Source organism: Daucus carota, chromosome 8, assembly GCF_001625215.2.
Source record: "Daucus carota subsp. sativus chromosome 8, DH1 v3.0, whole genome shotgun sequence".
Lineage (NCBI taxonomy): Eukaryota > Viridiplantae > Streptophyta > Magnoliopsida > Apiales > Apiaceae > Daucus > Daucus carota.
Window position 1 is genome coordinate 23,604,025 of NC_030388.2, and position 22,359 is coordinate 23,626,383.

The window sequence follows — 22,359 nt, forward strand, 5'->3', positions numbered from 1 at the left end:
TCCTCGACACGACACGTGTATGCTATAATGTACGAGTATTTTATGAATATCTAACGATCTCGATTATAACATTTTTTTTAAACATGTTGAACGTTTTCTAATCAATGGACGAGTAAGTGATTATATGTCACTCCAACAATATTTTTAGCTAAACGATCGAAATGAGTATTTTACCCGTCTAACGATTTAAGAGCATCAAAAATATTTAAAAAAATGTTATAATCGTGATCACCACATATTTATCCCCAGTAAGGATGACAGTTTTACCCGACATGATGGTTACCCTACCCGTTCCGACCTGATTAGATCTACCCGAATTCGATTTTTTTGGATCTGGATTCGGGTTTGGATCTTACTTTTAGACCCGAAAAAGTTTGGATCTGGATCTGGATCTTCTATGTTCCGAACTGAGACCCGACCCGAAACCCGATCTAAACTCTAAACCCGAAAAATACCCCCGTACAAATATATATATATATATATATATATATATATATATATATATATATTATACGTTAAATGTAAAGTATATATATAAATATTATGAATTATTATGTATGCATATTAACATCTTACTTAATTTTATATGCACAATACAAGATTTATATTTATTTTATCAATATTTTATTTTTCTCAATTATTGTGCATTAAAAAATTTAAATATAATAAAATATAAATGATAAGTTGAATAATTGTATATAATTAAATTAACATGTTTCAAGTGTTTATTATAGTAAATGAAACCTGTAAAATCCTTTTTTATATCCCTAAATTAAAAATAAAATAAAATAAGGCATCACATTTTTTTATAGATATATAAATTTAATTTTTATTTTACTTTTTAAAATATCCAAATTAGACCTAAACCCGAACCAAAACCCGGAAAAATCTGACGGATCGGATCTGGATCTTCATTTTCCAGACCCGGATCCAGACCCGAACCAAAATATAATAAATCGGATTTGGGTCTCAAGAAACCCGACCCAAACCATCCGCAAGTATGTCACAGAAGGAGTTCGAGCGGACACGGGTGACGGGACCCACAAAACATATATTAATGGGACCCACAATACATATAGCAATAAATATTTTTTTATATGTAACCCCGACAGCAGCGAAGAACAAATTTAGTCTGAGAGTAGACACCGCCTTTATACTCTCACAAGCTCCGCAGAACATGCTCACTGTCTGACTCCTTGTTCAGGGTTTAGGGTTTGTGGGCGCAAACACTCAGAGAGACACATTACACATACTATACCAGGTCTCATTGCTTTTATTTCGATTTCTTACTTGTTTTTATCTTCCGATTAAGCCCCTTGTCATTTTAATTGCTTATATATTGCCCCTTATGATTCTGTGTTGTGTCGCCGTTCTATATGATATGATCATATGATATGATAATGATTGGCCAATGCTGCACTGTTAATTCATCTATTCTCACTTGTTGTGTCTCTTTGCTTTCGTAAATCATGCTTATTGCAAAACTATTGATATCTAACCAGCCACCCTGAATTCAGAGTTGGAATGGAAATGCCGTCGAGCCCAGAACCGGCGATTACAACGGAGGGTTCTATTGCAGCATTCATGGAAATGATTCTTTACACTGCTTTGCCCTTGAAGCCGCTTGATGATCCTCCGATTGAAATGCAGCAGTTAATTGCCAAACAGGTGGTGATTGCAGTTCTTTTTTTTTCAATACGTACTTTATTTGAAGATATTTTTTGATAATTATGTTATCAAGCACATTTGCAGTAAGTTAAGGTTGTGGCTGCATGCAGCATATATGTCTTTTTTGATAATTTTAATTATCTCTTGTTTGGCAAAGTGTGTTTAATGGAGAACTAGAATTTGAATAAACCTTATTTGGGATCCACAATTTGTAGGTCATATCTGTTCAATGGAAGACTTTATCATGTTTAGTAATTTTAATTTAGCTTACAAAAGCCTTCTCTCCTTAAACTATATTTTCTTACTTACATATGGAGGATATAGTAAAGAAGAGAGTAAGATGTATGCAGTAAAATTCAGTAAAATTAGATTAGATTAAAAGTTAGCAAGATAAAGATTATTACTTGATGTGTGACCTAATGATAATTAATTGATCATATTCCTATAGGCTGTAGAGTAACAAGTTTTTTACTTTTATCTTCTATATCTCGAATTAACTTGGTATAAATAATGATATGCTTAGACTCACGCTGTGGTGGTGCTATACAACTACTACCAGAGGAAAAGACATCCAGACCTCAGGTTTCTTGATTTTGAGTCATTTTGCAAGCTAGCAGCGACTCTGCAACCTGAATTGGTCCCATATATGAAAAACATGCATCAGTCTGATTACAAGTCCTCAGATGTCCCTGAGGATCAACTTTCATTAACCGAGAAGGCCATAAAGGATGCATGTAACACATGTTTGGCTCTGGATGATGTTCCTGAAGATATGCCGATCAAGGAGGATTGGCCGATTTCCAAAATCGTGGTTATGTTAGTTGATCCCACTAAAGAAAATTGTCTCTATATCTTTGGTTCTGTAACTAGAGGGGTCTGGTCGTTTCTGGAGCAAACTATTGACAATCATAAGCTCAGTTCAGATGGTGCAGTTGCGAGAAAGAAAAGAAGAAGAATTAATAAAAAAGATCTGGTGGAGGAGCAATATACTACTGAAGCTGGATATGAGCAACTTGCGGTTCCTGCTATAATGAATTTTACAGGTTTACGTCCTAAAGCATATATGAAATGTCTAATAATTTAAGATCATCTGAGGGCATGTTTGTTTTACCTTAAGCGTAATTTATTACTTGTTATGTTTGTTTTACCTTAAGCGTATTTTAAAGATAAAGGTAGGTTACAATTGTTCTTAAAGCTGGATTTTGAGATGTAGATTATAGGTACATTAATTACTCATTTGTTATTTGTACTCGAAGTTGACAAAAACTAGTGTCACTACTTCAGCTTATAAGTTCCATTTTTGAATTTAAGTAACAAGTAACATTGTTTAAGGTAACAATGTTACTCTTTTGGACCAAATTATCTCCTGTCATGTATTTACAGTCTCATCTGTTGGGCGACACTTATCAATTCAGTTCTTATAAATAGGTTGCCATAATCTACTGGTATCAAATGTCCTAAGATTTTGGGTGACACTTATCAATTCAGTGTAGGGGCGTTTCTTTCTTTCTTTTTTTTTTCTGTGGACAAACAACATTCTGCCTTCAGGATAAAATAAAGCCTATTTAAACTTGCAAAGACTGTGTTGTATTTATCGTTTCATCATATATTTAATTTGCATTCTCTTATTTATGTTGTGTTTCGCTTCTATATGAATTCTGTCGATTATACGGTGCTGTAGCACCTTGTTAACAGGTTTAGTTCGTGCAATACAAGAATTGTTTTTACAGTCCTAATTGAAATCTTACTGGACCATCAAATATAAACATACATATATATATATATATATATATATATATATATATATGTATGTATATATAATTCTGACTAAGGCTTTCTCAGGCTTATATCTTTTTTGCTATCCATATTTTAAATCTTATTATTAATATAATGAAATATGACATTATATCTTTTTTTTCTTTACTTTTAGGATTTATTATACCTTTTACTGTCTCACAACTGGTACAGGTTTGAAGAAGACTGATCTTGTGCTCTTGGAGAGCCATGTTGTGTACTCTGTAAGCAAAGAAAAGACTGCTGCAAACTTTTTTATCGTGAAGTGTGCAGTGAAATTCCAAGAAAAACTCAACATAACGTATTGGGTTCCTATGAAAGAAGTTGTTGAAAGGTCTGGCTGGGCATTTTTTTTTTCCAGTTTTACTTTGGCAGATAAGTAGACATTCACGTGTTATATATGCTTGCAGTGGATCTTGAATTTTGTTTGGTTATGTTTTTCTTTTTCTCCCTAACAAAGCAAAAAATCTAGTATGAGTGGGGTACAATTACAAAAGCAACAATAGTAATAGCAATAGTGACAATACTAATAATACATTTTTTCCTTCCCGATAAGCAAAAAATCTAGTATGAGAGCAGAGTGCAATTTACTAATACTATATTATGGTTGCTATTGCTGTTTTTAATATAATACTATTGTTGTTGTGATTATGATCCTCCTGATTGATCTTGCTATTGCTGTTGATAAATAATTTTATTGTTGTTGTTGTTGACTTAGTTAGCCTGTTAACTATACTGATTACCTCAAGCTGCAGCACACATCGACACATTTGGAATTTAATTAATTCATTAGAGAAAAAGTTGCATTAGTCATCATGATTGCATGCATTCCTGAACCTTACAATTAATTTAGGTTTTTGTTTCACCATATCCCTGGCATTGGTATGAATGTTAAAATGCTAGTCAAGGGTTGTGCACACCCGTGTGTGTATGTATACACAGTTATTTGTGTACGCACACACGGACAAGTTTGGTGATGTACGTGCTTATGCTTACTTTGTATGATTTAATAATTATGAGTACCCGGCAATCTCTTTTGCAGTTGTGCTAAATTCGAATTCAAACTGTGTTTTCATTATTTTATTAATCTTCTATTTATTATAATCTTTCGGACTAGTTTTGCGCTATGTTAGTTGGGTCTAGAACATTTATGTGATATAGTAATGATTACCTGATACCATACTCATTGCTATGGTAGCTTGCAAGGTCCATTGGCTAATTGGCTTATAGGAAGTTGGACACCGACTTCTGTGACTCAGAGTTATCATTTGCTTCCTTACTCAGAGATATTGTCAAACTATTTTTCCAGGTAAACTTATATAATTATACTCTTTTTGCTTTTAGTCAGTTCCTGTTTTGCATTTGTTGTATGCAATTGTTTGCGTGTTGATGCTAACAAGTTAATAAGTTATGTGGTCTGTGATCTGGTTGTTCATGTCTCCTAATTTTTTTTATTGTATAAAGTATAATAATGGTTCTAACAGCTCTGAACCCCTCAAAAACCTAGACTCATATAAATTACCAACACAAAATAATGATCAGGGGGAGAAAATACGGTAGTTTTGTAAACGTATACTTATATCCATATTAAAGGAGATGGACAGAATATAAAAAGAAAATGGAGCACCCGTCATCCCCATGGTCTCATCCACAAGCAAACAACTTGGAACTGTCTGAACTAAACTTGACTTTTCTTGCTTCTAAAGCTTTCCTTTAGTGATGCAAACTTTTTCTTGCACTGATGTACAGTTTTCCCTGGAACTGCAGTTGCCCCTCACTCCCAATGCTGCGTAGTTTCCTTGGGAAATGTTTTCAGTGCTTGCACCAGCGCGTCTCTTGAACAGAAGACCGAACATCCTGGTCTGTATCTGCAGCATCCCTTCCCCTCTATTGCAACTCTAAATCCAACTGCTAACATATACCTACACCTTACATATATACCCCTGCCTCCCTCCATCTTTCCCTGCGCCCCCTGCACCTGCCAACACCGACAAACCCCAACATCATCTCTCTCTCTCTGCGCATCTCTCCCAGCTTTCTACTCTGCCTCCCCTCCTCTCTCTCTGCCGTTGCACGTACATCCCGACACCACCCACAACTTCACTCTTTCCTCTCTCCATTCACTCTCCCCTCGTGTTGCCAACCACCGTCGCCCCTCCATCAAACTTCCATCTCTGCCTCTTCTGTACCCTACCCTCACAAGTGATTGACATTAATAAAACACATGGCAAACATAAAACTTAATAACTCAACTATATAACTTTGAAACCTTTAGGACAGTAAAACTATCAATGATTCATATTCAATGAATATGACAGGAAGTAGATTAGTTATTGGCATAGAGTCCGTTTGGATAAACTTATAATTTTGACTTGTGACTTATCGTTGCTTAATAGTGCAAAGTGAAAGTAAAAAAAGTTTAAGTTAGTATCTGTTTAGGTAATTTTTTTATTTCATCTGACTCGTTAGTTACAAAAAAATGTGAAAATATAAATAAAATCTATAAGTTGTATATGTGAATGATAATATTAACATTTAGCAAATAAAATTACAAAATAAAAGAAGTTGTTCAAAAAACTCATACTTCCGGCTTTAAGCTGTTTTCTCAACTATAAGTCGCTTTTTAAATTATTACACAAGCACACATTTTCTTAAACTTAAAGTCATCACTTTAAGCCGTGGAAGACTTCCGCAAACTGGCTCATAGTGAATGCTTTTGTCATATTTACTGTGTCAATATATCATTGTAGGTACAACTCCTTATCATCTCATTTACCAAATCATATGCCATCTCATTTACCTCAAGTGCGTCTACTATAACCCAGTCTTGACACTATCATGTACAGAATTAGTGTTTTCTAGCGACAGCTTATACCTTAATATTATAGATATATCCTATTTAGTTGTTAAGCATTCAATCCTAATTAGAATTATAAATGCAAGGAATCGTTGACACAACTACGTTAAGTTGATCGTAGAGATTAATTAAAAAACCTACTATAACTATATTAATTTGGTCCGATTTAGGGCACTTAATGAACAGTTATGAAACATTTATCATCTATCCGAGCAATCTATTAAATAACCCTAAACTCCAAGCTCTCTCTTAGGCTCTACACGCACACAAACAAGTAATAAATCCTTGACACCTAGTCATGAAAACAACATTAAACATTTGGCTTGCCACAAAAGGGAATGTGCATAGAAATCTCAGACAAAAGCATACAGGTCCTAACTAAATAAATCTTTGCATAACTAATAACAAAAATTGAATAAAAACCAATATTCCAATTCCTCCTTTCTCATCGACGGAAACAAGAACTTACTTGAATATTTTTTAAATGGGACGTACAAGATTCACTCCTCAATGAGGGCTTCCTTGTAAGTAGATCACGGCGAATATGACACGGAAAAAATAGGTCCCAACCTATGTTACCCGGACTCTTCATTTTGTGTCGAGTACCCGTGTCGGACACTCGACACCCGGACATGGGTATGGACACTCAGACACTTATTTTAAGCCAAAAACATGTAACATTTTCAAATTATTGTCGAGTCCAACACTCGGACACGTATCCATGTTGGACACTTTTAGCCGAGTCCGGGTAACATAGGTCCCAACTTGTATTATTAATCAAAACCGTTATCAATAATACAATCAATCAAACTTGGATACTCAAACCAAACAATACTCAAGCATCCGCAAGCGATGCCGTTCAGCCTAATACAATTTCATAATAGAAACATCGGTGGCCACCAAGACATGGACGTCCATCCACCAATGCCTCCCCTCGAACAAGAATCTCCTCTATCTCGTTCTTCCAAACTTTGAGTATCAACAAATTCCACTTTAATGAGCTCCCGACCACCATTCTTCATCATAACAATATATCCATCTACAAAATCACGTGCATCAACCACGAGTGCCCTATTGAATCACCCGATCCTTGCTTTCACAGTCCAAATAATTCACCTGGTTGATCAAACCATTAAAACCATTGTGATGATCCCTTTGATCTTCTTATACCTCGTATCCATCATGATTGATTTATGGTGCAAACCAACTGTCATACCTGTCATACCGCACGTAACTCTCTAACCACTTTCGTAGCTTATTGTTAACAATACCTTTATCGTACTTTACATTCTCAATGAAATCCCGAATTTTCTTCCAACCTCATCAATCATGATCATGACCTCGACTCTTGATACCACTTGTTAGGAATAAAATACGAAATTCAACTTCTAATGCAAAGAGCACACACAAAGATATATGACATGGAAAATCCACGTCCCAACTTGTGTTATTAATCAAAACCATTATCAATAATACAATCAATCAAACTTGGATATTTAGGCCAAACAATACTCAAGCATCCGCTCTCAAGCGATACCTAAGTCTACTAGATCTTGAGCACACATAACAAACACAATATGAGTATGTATCTTCTACATACTTCCGATACGTTTTTGTTGTCTCAATGTCAATATCTGATTATTACGATCTCTTTGTGTATGCAAGATGCATATTCAACATAAAAGTTACTAGGAATTTAACTATTTATTTTTTATTTTTAGGTTTACTCTATGAAATATTCACATTAATTTATAACAACCCTTTAATTTTTTATTATACTATTGTTATTATCAATATCTAATCTTTTAGTATTATGTTACATCAAATGAATATTATGTAATTCTAATGCTGTGATATTAAATTTTAGACGTGCTTTAATCTTTTAAATTACTATAACATAAATAATTTCATATAAATATAACATCAGCTAATTGCTATTAGACCGACAGCCTAGAATGTTTCTTTGTCCCTTAAACTAAATCCACCCTTATTTTAAGCCCTGATTAACGAACTCTAATTGTATGGGCCATATTAAGCCTTCATCTTAAATATTATGACAAGATATTAAGGGTTTATTTGAGCTATTGTATATCATAGGGACTTATTCTGTTATAAAAAAGACATTGGCTTTTACCCTTTAACCTCTACTAAGTTAAATAAAATGTGTTCATTTTGCTTTGGAATGACTACTGCCATGTCGTCCTATAGTAGATTTAGGACTTAGCTCAACTTGTTATCGTATATAACAATGTTCTGTGCTTTTTATTAATTTCTGAATTCTCATGCATCTCAACATATATTAATAGTTCATATTAGTAATATATACATTTTTTCCCCATGAAGACTCAAGCACTCGTCACATGAAGGAGAACATCAAAGGACAATTGGTGACAAATCCCAATCATCTCAAGAACTTCGCCCTGAAACAGATAAGTGAGTATGGAGAAAGTTAGTTGTATATCCTTTTCTCCTTGTGCTCTTTAAGAAGGCAACATATAAGTGAAAATATTACATGTGAACATATTAGTAGATGTTTTGTGAAGCAGTTTCAATTGGACTGATGTTCAAACTGAGTTCAAGTGCGAGATTATATCCTGCTCGCAACTAGATTACAGATGTAACTATGATAATACTGATGTAACATCTATTGCATATTTGTCATCATTTAGCTCTGTAGGATATGTATGTGTGTATCCTAACTTATCTGTCAAGGATGATCTAATACCTAACCCGGACTTCTGGATCTTCATTTTTTTAGTAGGTCCATTGGGCAACAACAATAGTCTGTTTCTTGCTAAGTTAATAAGTTGATAGCAAGAAACAGATTGTTGAGTAACCATACATCCATCTCCATACACATAATAGTTATTAACTCTGGATGCTTATATCATGTATTCATGTTTTATAAGCAGTAGTCCGTCTCAGGTTAGCCTTTTTCACTGTGTGATTTTTCAATGCCCTACATTCGCTTTAACTATTTTACCGAGTATCCGTTATATAGTATGCGTGCCAATCCTTGTTGTCTATCTTTTTAGATCAAATCATGTACTCCACAGCCTTCAGTAGTACTGGCACTTACAGGTACAGTTATCATTTTTGAAATGTTGTGGTATCCTTCTTTTGTCCAAGAAATTTGCTAAAATGTTGCCTGGAAACCTCAATTCTGGAAAAGGCTTTGGTATGTTAAGTCGTAAGCTTTACTGAAGATGAGAAACAGGAAAGGGAAAGAAACTAAAAGGAGTCTTATATTTATATTACTAAATAGTTTCATACTATTTATATTATGGGAATTAGTGTATTTATTTATTTTGTTCTATGTGTGGCTTGTAGTTTATAAAATAGGTTATTTAATATAAGCCCAAGTGCTAACGGGCCATAGTCTATTAGGTTATGTTTCAAGGTTCTGATCCCTATATAAGTCATGTAACCCCACATATAATAATTAGACATGATTTTTCAGATATATGTCGAATATTGGATTGGGTATTTTATGGGTTGCCATCCATAGTTTTTATCCCTTCTGCGGCTGGGATGTCTCGGGGTAGTGGGTCTTTTGTGGTTTATCTAGCCATGTTTAATCTTCGTTATTGTTTTTATTATATCATAATTGTTCTTTTTATAAGTTGTACTGCATCAACTGAGATGCAAGTTATTACTTGATTTCTCATGTGTCATTCAAAGTTGCAGCAACATTGTGTACTGAGATGGTAAATCACTGTGATATCATTGTAACCAAACTTTGGTGTTGCTTTGTGGATCAAACCTCTTCTTTTTTTTTTTGGTCATAGGATCAAACCTCTTTGGTGTAACATAATTTATATACATATATTTATCTTTAAACTTGCACACCTTTCAGTTGGTCACATGTGATTCGAAGATCTTAGAGAAGATCAATGGGTACCTCATTTTATATGTCTCCGTGTAGAAAATTTTTATGTAACCCTTTTTCCTCTAGGAATAGTTAATATGCTTTTCAGTGAGTGTGTGCCCCGGCACTAGTGTGTCCGTGTCTCGTGTGTGGCAAATATGTAATTAACATCTGGAAAGCTGTAAGTATAGATTGTAAAGATTGCATGTTTTGCATCATATATATTTATAGATTGTAGCAGATTCTTTGTGAATTGAAGTATTGAACTGTCTATGATGGTATATGATCAGATATATTGTCTATATACAGATGTGATATAAATTATCGGTATATACTTGTAAGTAAGTAAGAACAAACTAATTATGTTAATATGTATACATAAATCTATATATTAACCAGATCATTTGTGTGAATGTACCTCAACTTATATGACTATTGTGACTACATGATATTATGCATTAGGAAATGACTACCAGTAATAGTGATTTAAATAAGGGTATATACTTTGGTAAGAAAGTATAGCCTTAAATCTCTTGGCTTAGTGGTAATTTACCTGCAACCTGTTAATTTTCCTCCCAATGGGACGAGGTTCGCTAAGAAACTGCCGGGTCCTTTTTTCTTCAAAACACTATTTTCTTTATCATTGCTTCCATCTATTTGGGACTGCACAGTGTTTTTGTGTTGTTAGCTGTTAAAGGCGCAGTAAGGAGCACGAAATTCTACCTTTTTGCTTGAGGAGTGGTGACTTGAGAGAGGTGCGCACCTCACCTAACTCAGGTTAAAGGTGCGAAGACACGCAAGGGGCGCCTCATTACGACACGTAGTTTGACCTATGTCAAGGAATATATCATGGACCTATCCAGTTCTCGGATTCTATTTAACTATGTGCGATTCGTTAACTATAAGTATATATATATATCTATCAAAGATGCAAAACTTTTTAGTTAACTTCTGTTTATAAACCATTGCAACCATACATTTTACATATATATATGTACTAAACAACCCTGAGTATTTTTGCTGATAATTCATGTGACAGAAGTGTACCAATTGTAATAATTACAAAATCCTACAATGTTTTTAATTATTAGATACCATAAGCACACATAGTTTTTTTTATATTTTTTTGGTGCGTGTTTGCCTTCTATATAATATCTTACTTCAAGTTCCTTTTTTTCAGTAATACTTCTGTTATCAGGATTATTATGAGTTAAGGTGATCAATTTCATTATACTATTAATCATGTTTATAATATAGAATCATGTTAATACTCCTGATATGATATGCATTTGGTTTGTATATAGCTTATACATATGCCTCATTTGGTGGTTGCTCGGCTTATTTATTGATTAGTCTAAATGCGTATACTATGTTATTCAGACTCGGTTAAAAGTATCCGACATGGATACGTGTCTGAGTGTTGGACTCGGCAATAATTTGAATATTTTACATGTTTTTGGCGTAAAACAGGGCCTCAAAAATTTGAGGGGCCCCAAAATTTTCAAGCCCATAATATTTATACACTTATATAATTAATTTTATTTTTCATCATGTGTTGATTAGAATCTTTTATTTATATATTTTTTTGATAGTTAGTCGATTGTCATTAATATTATCATTATATATAAACTGATATAGTGATATTATATATTCTTATGTCAGTATTTTATTTTAAATTTAAGTATTGTGTATTAAATTATTTTTTGACCATCTTATATTTATTTACTAAATATTCTTAGTGAATAATTAATATATAATTGTTATTTCTTATCACAAAATATATATTATATTATTTATTTTTAGTGTTAAATAAATTAATATATTTAACCTAAAAAAATTAATACGGCTCAGATAATGTACATGTTTTATTAAATACTTTTCTTGTTTCAAGTTCTAAATTAATTTAAAATAAAATAAATCTATATGGTGTGCATTTTATTAATAAAAGGGTCCATATTTAAATTTAGCACAGGGCCTCCTTTCTCATTAAGCCGGGCCTGCTGTCCGGAGCCTTAGTGAGGCTCCAGTGAGCTCAAGGTGGATTGAGTGGGGTCTGGGGTGGCCCTTGGGTGGGTGATGTCATCAAGGGGGTGGGTGATGTCATATTGGCCTAGTTTTTCTTGGTTTGTATTTGATCACTGGCACACACACACATTCATATAAAATTATTTATGTTTCAGATCCAGGCACTGCGATAATAGTTCCAACTTCCTTTGATTTGTACATGTTCATAATATTTGATTGTGCAGTTAATTTTTTGATGCACCTAATCATTGTACAATTTTTGCTGGACTCCACTAATTAACACATTTTAGTATCTGCACTATCACCTGCTGCAGCGATCTATCTTTTGGTTGTTTAAACAACTTCAAAGTGATGGTGAGCACCTCTAGTTTCAATACAAATGAAGCAAATGATGCAACTATCATATCTCCAAATATGGAAGATAATATTGAAACTGGCATGGCTGGACCGACCTGTTCTTTAAGTAGTCTGCACACTGTGGATAGTGATGAAACTGATGCAGTTTCAATCTGTAAAGAGGACAAAACCAAGAACAATGTCTCATCAGGAAAGATTTATCAGCAATACAGAAAGAGAACATCGACAAGGAGAGATGTTACTGTTTCAACCTTGAGTGTCAAGGACAAGGTTAGAGGCATTAGTGCTATATATAAATCTATAATTAGTTTCTTGTTTTATTTTGAATTTTGTTACTATTCTGCATGTCCGACATTTGACAATATAAAATTTTTGTGCTAGACTTGCTACATGGGTGGTAAAATGAGTCTGTCAATTATTTTGATAGTTCATAGTGCTTAAAGTGCAATTGACTTACGTGTGTGCATATAATTGGAATGTATATTCAGATATAATAATCAAACTAGGATTAAGATTTTACATATATTCTGTCTACCGACGTGATATTTTTAATAATTAAAGTTAATAGAGTTTTACAGGCGAGCCACACAAGTATATTGATATGGGGGCCCATCATGGCATGATATTGCCCTCTTAACGTTGATATATGAACATTAAATAAGGCACGGCTCAGGTTCTTAAAAAGACAACCGAGAGAACCAGCTACAAAAATCAGCTTTAAAAATTGATTTCTAATTCAGAAAAAAAAAAACTTCATTGCTAGGCAAAAATTGAGTAGTTGATATATATATATATATATATATATATATATAGGGGATAGTTCAATGAGTAACTCGTTTGTTTGGGTAACTTGGTAACTTTTGATCCTAGCCATACAACTCAGCATGCAGGCTCCAGACGCTCGAGTATAAGAATAACTGTAATACCTAAACACCTAGTCATGTGTTTTATGTTCTGTATTTTCAAAACTCTTAATATATAACTGTAATACCTATCCACGTGTTTACACAGTAGTCCATATAATCTGTATTTTAAAAACTTTCAACATATTTTAGTACAAACATAAAACATAAAAAATGTTATTTTACTCTTTGAACACACAACAAAAACTCAAATATATAACAAATATAATACAGAACATGTGAAAACATATAAAATAAAATATTTAAACAAATAAAAATACAGCACAAGCTAAAAATAAAAAATAAATGAAATAAACAATTCCATATTTATATATATGAAAACAAATAAAATACTAAATATGTGAGAAAATACAGTACAAAAATACAGGACATTGTATTATAAATTAAAGAACAAACATGTTAAGAAATGTATAATATAAAAATACAGGATATTATATTTGTTGTATCCTGTATTTTCATTATTCTTTCAATTTTTTTTATTTTTTAACTAGTAATATGAACAATATTTATTTGATATGTGTCTGCATAACTTGTAGTACATATTACTAAAATAAATCAAATCTACACTAAAATGGTACACATTTATTTTTATTTTTGAAAAACTTATGTCCTGTATTTTATATAATTTAAATTCTTTATTTACAAAATAATCTTTAAGAAAGTAGAGAAATATATGTTCTGTATTGAAAATACTTATAACTAATTTAAAATATAAATAAATATTATAAATCAAAGAACAAACATGTCAATAAAATTTAGAGTAAAATAATACAGGACATTGTATTTCTGTATTAAATATTTTTTTGTTCTTCACTTTTTATTTTTGTTAGTACGTGTCTACACAACTGTGCGTGTTTACAGAACCGTGTACCAACAGAACTTGACTAGGTTTGAAGAGAAGAAACTGTTTTTCTTATATTTGCGCCGTGTCCTTTTTAAGTCTTAGAATAGTTCCTAGGTTACCATTTTATGGGTTACTCAAGGAGAAGGCCCCTATATATATATATATATTTGTAAATATGACTTGTAACACATTAAATAATCTGTTTTAGAATCTCGGGCATAAATCTTTTCTTAAATTAATTAATGATAGTATTGATTTAAATTATAAAGCAATTATGGTGGAAATGAATATATGTAGTTTATAAAAACAATCATATAATATCTTACAATTTATTTTAAACATCGTTCTTAGATTCTCTTTTTGGACACACACACACACACACACACACACACACACACACACACATTTACCATGAAATATTTGGAACAATTTTCTTGTTTGTGCTTCCACTGAAGTATAGTATGTTATCATTAAATAAAAGTATGAATAAAATTTTAACATAAAAGTATGAATAAAATTAGCACCTATGGTATAAGTGAAATGTAAATAGTGAACTTTATAACATATTATATTTTTTTTATCAGATTATTATATTATCTATGTGATACACTATTAACAATGACGGTTTTTCTATGTTAAGAACTAAAATTTATAAGTTTGACTCATTTTGATTGGCTCATATTTCTTAATAATGGTGGACCCCCCGGCATATACAACCACCACACCAATTAAAATGAACCAAATATATAAAATTTAGTGCTTAGCATGTGCCCATGGGTACATGCTAGACAAACTCTACCAATGATAATGATCATTAATTATACAAGACACAGTAATTGCATATGCCTATATGAGTCGGATTTAGTGGCAAATCACCTTAGCGCGAGAATTCGTGAAAACTGTCAACTACACACTTGTTTTATAATGTATTCTGCAATCAATTTATATTAAAGTATATATTGAGGAATAATATTACAATTTTGATAAAATTTAGTAACAAATTTTGCAGAATCAGTGATTCGGCACCCTTTTAAATTTTTAATAACAGTGATTCTACATATTTAATGCCAGCAATTTTTGCTAGATTTATGTTTTCGAGGATACAGAGGATATGGGATTTGTAGTAATTAGAATGTAATAATAAGCATAAAGGCTGTTCTAGTACTAGTTAATAGTTAGTATGTACCTTTGAGAGTACAAGACTGGGGAACTAATTAATTTATGAGAATGCAATAAAGTTAAGTGTACTTGCGGTGCTATATTTATTGGCATAATCTTAATTTTCTTTGATCTAACTCTACATATTTTGATCTGGGATAAAGAATTACTTTAGACAGCTTTCATACTTGCTTAAGATATACATAGTGTTAAGTTATTATGTGTATACTATCATGTACCTGGTATAACACCTTACTTGATATACAGGAGGCAGCTGACCTTGAGGTTAAGCGGAATGTACCGGATTTCAAAGCTGACAAGCTGGATACAGTGAAGAATACAGTTACTGGTTTGGAAGTTGACAATGTGGGTACTCTGAACAAGAGCTTCAACAATAACTCAGTGAAAACAAACTCCCCAGAAAAGGTTGAGCCTACATCTTTTGCAAACGAGAAGGAGTTGTATGTGGCTGATAAGGAGAAGGAGTTATCTGTGGCTGCTTTTAGGGTTCTTCTCAGCAAAAGAGAGAGATTGGTATCACTAATTTGGCTTTTAAGTTTTAAAATGTGATTTCTGTCCCTTGCTTTTCTTTTTATTCAGATCGGTTATTCTTTTAGTTTAGTAGTGTCACTGTATCCATTATTTAGGAATTGCTCCCCATATGCATGTTTTCTAAAATTTAATTGAAGTACATTATGCAAACTGAGAAGACATACTACCTATCTGAACTCACAACCCAATGTGGACTATACATTATCTGAAATATATCAAGGCGTCATTTTGAGGAAATATATTCCCGGTAAAGAAGTTTTAGGACGGGTATATCTTAGTCACAGCACCGTAGGGCTATTACTAATATACAGACCTGGGAAAGAGGCGGTAAGTGGGGGTACCAATTGATTGTGATGGTAGTGCATTTCAGGTATATCAGTTCCTTCATTAATTGAAAGCCTGGAAATGTTTCTTTTAGAACTTTCGCCACGTCTTCACGACCCTAGGGTTTTATCCTATTTTAGTTTCTCTCTTCCTTTTATTACTTTCGTCTTCTTTCTTTTTCCCTATTTAATTTTCATTATTGTTTAGGATACTTGTAAAGGTTTTATTGGAAGAAACTTCTATTGAATCAGATCGCAAGCTAAGGATTTAGATCTCTATGCGTCAGCTTGAGGGAAAACGGGTGTAGAATATATATGATTTGTGTTCATTTAAAATCTCCGTAGAATATTAAATCGAACTGTATGTTTGTTTTAGTTATATATTTGCATTATGTTGGGTGACTTGCGTGCATAGAATATTCTGCTTTTGCTCCTATATATCTGGTATATATTACTATATATAGCCTATTTGAAGGATTTACTGTCTACTATATAAATCTATTAAGCCTAATTTTCTACGTGTCAAGGAACAATATAAAGTATATCATCATATTACCTTTAATAATTAGCCCATTTGATTATATATATTAATCTTTATGACTTTTGAGTCATGCACAGAAAGAGAGCACCTTGTGCTCCTCATAAGTACAGCTATGTTTGCTTACACTACTCTCTGTGCAAAATCCTCTTACTCAAAGTGAGGGTGCGAATTGTTAGTGCCCCCTTCTTCGACATACTTCTGCAGGTCTAGACAGGGAAGTAGAGATCTAGTGACTGACCATATTTCGTTTTTTTAATGGCACTTTTCAACTGTTATACACAGCTGGCTGCCTAGTATCATGCAAATTACCCAAACTTTCCTCTTAGCCAAACATCTCCTGATTTTAATGAATGGGAGGTTATATAAATTTACAAAGTTTGCGGCTCTACGACTGAAATAGACATCTTGACACTACCAATATGACAATAGAAACTCTTCTACTATGTTGATGTAATGAACTCCGTATTATGTGATGCTTAAACCAAATATGATAGTCCTTACCTCCTTTTAGTATGTTATTTTATGCCACCAAAAAGAAGATTAAAGCATACACCTTAAAAAGGTTGATCAAAATCTGATGCTACTGAAGACTAATTATGTTCCTAATTTGTATTAGGATGTAGTGCCGCTGTTTTTGGCCAGTGATGAGTGTAAATAGTATAGTTAATGGCATGTGGCTCCACAAAGACATGTTGGTTAGATTTATAAGAATGTATTGTTCGTTATATCTAATATCTTACTCAATAAAAGCACCTCTTTTTTTTGGCTCCTTCAAATGTCGATTGATTTTAATTTTGTAGTTCATTTGTGTTTGCAGACTCATCAATTGCGGAATTTAGGAGATGAGATTGCTATATGTGATAAAAACATCCAGACAAAATCAGATGGTGTGCTATCTCTAATTTTCTTCTTTTCTATTTATGCATGCTCTAAACTATCATTTAAAAGAATACTTCAATCTATATAAAGTGGAGAAGCTGTCCGGTTACAAATTTATCTGATGTTGGTGCTCCGATTTTTGCTCATTGTTTATTTAGACACTGCATGTACTTCCATGTCAAATCTTCGATCAGGGTCCCCATCACCTTAACCATTCTGTTCATGTCTACTATTTGTTTGAATGAAACATATATGTACCAGATTCGTAGAAAGCACTCTCCTTAGCCTTTGCGTGAGGTTTGTTAACTTTAAGCTGCTCTTCTCCATATTAGGGCTAGTAGCTATACTTTGGAGAAAGTTATCGTGACTCAAGTCTCACATAATATTTTTTGGTTTTCTGGGGTTTTGGTTAATCACCCATATTATTTCAGAATGGTGATGGTATGATATTCTTTTTGAAGTTAAACAGTATGTTACTACTATTGTGGAGTAAGAGGAATTGGCCAAGGACATTATGTTACACAGTGAATAAAAATATAAAACTGTTAATAGTGGATCTCCACTATTGTTTTACAGATGCTCAGAGGTAGAGTAGAGGTGTTCCTAATTGGTGATAAAAAGCTATAGAGCTTCCACAGATCAGCCAGTAATAACTTTCTAGAAGCATTACTGCCAGTTGGACTGAAAATATGTCAAAGGTCACAATCTGTCCTGAGTTTCAAAGCTATGAGATGCAATGTCATTTTAGTTAAAAAGCAAATGGTGATAAGTTAGTGTATGTAAAGTATCTTACTCCTAAAAAACCACTAAGCATAAACTTAGAATGTAGATTATATTAAACAATATATTTTTACCACTGATAAACTTTATAAATCGCTATCAGTATCAACGTAGTCATCTAGAATTTAGATACCCGGTACGGTACGTTTGCCATTTTCTATGCACTGGTAGGATTCCGAGTATATATTTTATTCTGCTAATAAATTATTGCACTTGTAATAGGTGGTAAAGATTCCTTTCCCCAGAAGACAGACACTTCTATTGATTTTCGCACTGAAGTATGTGTACAAAGAGAAGCATTTCAAGACAGCACTTGTCAGCATGCAAAAGATCAAGTTTCCTCTCAACAGGTGAAAGGGAAGAGCATTATTGAGGCTATGATTCCTGATCAAATATTTTGTCAGGCAAGTTCCTGCCTTTAATATTTTTATGTTTTTTCTTCATATATTTATTTAGAAGTCCTCTGAAATTTGATTTTGCACATGGTGATTTAACATCTTTCTCGGAGAACTATATGTTACCATCTTAATACGATTGGAAAGAAAGTATTCTTCTATATTTACCATGGAGTTGGAGGGATAGTATTTTCTTGTTTGATCAGTCATAGTCTCTTAGAAATTGGAAATGAAATGACGACAAGTTTTTTCGTATCAGTTTCTTCTCTTTCTAGTGTCTTATGAGGGGGCATTGTTTATTGCCCTCAATGGCCTATGATATGTAGAAGTGTAGACTGTAAACGCATAAGGTGTTTGGTGATTCATCGTCATTGTATTATTGTAAAGGATATAAATTTATGATGTGTTTTTCACTCACTCTCTCTCTCTCTCTAAATATGACTTGGTAATTCTGCATCTTTGTTTTATATTGTAAAGGATGGTAATTCCTCGTTCCATAGTGTATCAGTACGACCACGTTAAAACAGAGTAAAACAAAAGTGTAAGAAATAGAAGAGGGAAACAGTTTACTCAGACTATTATGTTTCTCAATGACACTACTTTCAACAATTATTGTTGTGCACAAAGTTTGGATCTCTTTGATTGATCTCTTGATGCTTTACCATGAACTTTCCTAATCATTTTATTAATCTATACCATCTCTACAGGTTCTGGATCGGATATGCCATGACAACAAATGGACTTCGCCAACATATTCAGTATCTACATGTGATGGTGAGATAGACATAGCTAGTACATGTCTAATTGACACACTTCTCTTAAAATTGCTAATTCTGGCAGTTGTACTATCTTTATTTCAGTTGTGCATATACAAAGAGTGGTCTTGAGCTAAATACTGATCCGCAAACTGTTTTTGAAGAATTTATGTTTCAAATAGGGAAACCTTATCCTAAATATAATTTGCTGGTCTCCGAAAGGCAAATTTTGCCTCACTGGGAAATAATTTTGCCCTGGGTGGATTGAGTGGGATCATGGGTGGGTCTCTGGCGGGGATGTCATTTTAGGGGTGGGTGATGACCGATGACATTTAGGGGGTGGGTGATGTCATATAGGGGAGGTTTATGTTGGTCACCCTTTTGTTCTATTTTAATTGTTCCTCTTTGATCATCTACATATACATATACACACACATATATATATATATAGGCTAGTGATCCAATACAAACCAAACATTAAATAAAAAATAAAAATCAATATAATTTAGTGATATTCTCAATACAATTTAGTGATATTTTTTTTAGAATTTAGTGATTTCAGATTGATGATAATCTGCGGATCTGTTGGACAGGCCCCAAAAGATCATGATTTGTTGGTGCAATTGATAGTGATACTTATGCTTATAAACTGAACTAAAGTTTTCACACTCAATGTGGGACTGGGATGTTACATTATGAGCTTTGATAGTTGAAACCGCAACTTTCTGGAAAATAACTTTAGGTTCTGATTCTAAAAGTAGTAATTTACATTGCCAACAGCCACGAGATGCCAGACCCCTGGTACTAAATGATCATTCCTACCCTCCTTTGTTAGTCAAACTAGGCTGGAAGTGTCTACCATGATACGCGCCCAAGTGGTGGACTTATTTCCTTTCCTACTCTCCCTACATTCCTATTATATCTTATATAGGGTTCCCAGAACATTCATTACATTTGTGGCTCTTTTCCATTCTGATAATTATAGTTTTAATTAATTGTGTTGTCGACGGTATATGTTGTAGGTAAAAAGTCAAAAGCTAATATGAAGCATCTTCACCTATTGTTGAACTTTTCTTTCAGGTGGCTATACTGCAAGTGTAACTGTGAAAGGGGAGGATTTCGAGTTGTCAGTAAATGTCAATGATACTGTGCATCCAAGTCCGGGTGCAGCAAAAGACTCGGCTGCTGTTCAAATGATCGATAAACTACGTCGTTTTGTGGGCCCGAACAAGTAGTTATATAGAATTATCATGTGTGATATCAGCAGCATCTAACTGTTAAGTCCAAACATGGATTGTGATATCCATTGTAATATCCCCTTCCAATACTTTGTTGCCTGTAACTTGTAAGTATTTATTAACAATCACAATCTGTTTTTACATGAATGAAAAAAAAAAAGGGAAAAGGAATATTCTCTCTATTCAAGCCGATAAGATAAGGCGGTTACTTGTGCAGCTCCCCCTAGGCTCAAGATATGGGGTGTTGCCCCAGTTAAAAGAAATCTATATCTTAATGACCTGAATCTCACGATCCAGATAAAATGGTCTTTACTATTATTTAGTGACGATTTATCCAGATAAAAAGGTTCTTACTATCATTCATTGAAGTGTTTTGTATTCGAGGACAAAAGCTACATCGTGTAGCGTCTTAAACCAAAATGAAAATATTAACACTGTATTTATGTAGCATTTTTAGGTAAAATGCTGCATTATGTGGCGTTTTTTATTATTCCATAAATATTAAACTAGTTTCTTAGTTTTAGGGTCTTGAGGGTTTAGGGTCTGAAGGTCCTAAACTCTAACCGTCAGCCAATTTATTTTTTAAGCATAAATAAATCATTCTAAAACCCAAATATGACCCTAAAATATTAATTACCCGTTAATTTACGTTCCAGTTATTATCTTACTAAACTCGTTCCTCGACTTTAGGAGTTAGGATCTCACGGTCCTAAAGCCATAAATTAATTAGAGTTTGGACTCTAGGGTTTAGGGCTAGAGGCTTTAAACCCTCAAACCTAGACTCTAACCGTCAATAATTAATTTCTAAGTATAAATAAATAATTCTAAAACCCTCAGAAAATATATTATAATCTCACAAAAATAAATGAATCCAATCCCATAAGATTATAATTTAAAAAATAATATATTTATCTCTTCAAACAACCACAAGCCCATAACCCTATAGTTCAGCCTTGATCAATCATTTCAAAAAAGCTGTATCTATAAAATATTTCGACATCAGATTTTGTAGTGCAAATATGAAAGCCCATCACTGAATGTCCGCGTATCAAACAGGTACATGTTACCTTGAAAGACCGGGAGCCGTATTAAAATTTAAAAACAAATTTATTCACTGCTCTGCTTCTAACAGGGATTCATGCTTACGAAAAGAAGAAATGCAAGTTACACACTTCACTCTCAAGTACTGCCACCTGTCAATTTATACTGAAAGAGTGGCTTCCTGGACTTGAGACAGACATGCTAGTGTTTATACTGGAAGAGTGGCTTACTGGACTTGAGACAGACATGCTAGTGAATTAGACGGATACTCCCTCCGTTTTGAAATATAAGTCACTTGACTTTTTGACACACATTTCTAAATCGTTTGAACGCATAGTTATAATAATTATTTTTAAAATTT

General features: G+C 33.2%; 1 protein-coding gene across 4 annotated transcripts; it reads left to right on the plus strand.

Annotated features, from left to right (window-relative positions):
• The first annotated feature begins 1,094 nt into the window (after positions 1–1,094).
• Positions 1,095–21,139, plus strand: LOC108197047 (uncharacterized). 4 transcript variants are annotated; one of them, XM_064083081.1, is made up of 12 exons: positions 1,097–1,261; positions 1,518–1,668; positions 2,192–2,711; positions 3,637–3,796; positions 4,661–4,771; positions 8,663–8,752; positions 12,503–12,839; positions 15,762–16,028; positions 17,728–17,797; positions 18,792–18,973; positions 19,672–19,738; positions 20,800–21,139. In XM_064083081.1, exons 2-12 carry the CDS (start codon positions 1,525–1,527, stop codon positions 20,952–20,954), a joined length of 2,103 nt encoding a protein of 700 aa, XP_063939151.1. In that variant the 5' UTR covers positions 1,097–1,261; positions 1,518–1,524; the 3' UTR covers positions 20,955–21,139. The 4 variants fall into 4 exon arrangements, with proteins under 4 accessions (XP_063939153.1, XP_063939151.1, XP_017220014.1 ...); XM_017364525.2 differs by having other exon boundaries at positions 12,527–12,839; XM_064083082.1 differs by lacking the exon at positions 8,663–8,752 and having other exon boundaries at positions 12,527–12,839.
• Positions 21,140–22,359: the final 1,220 nt, after the last annotated feature.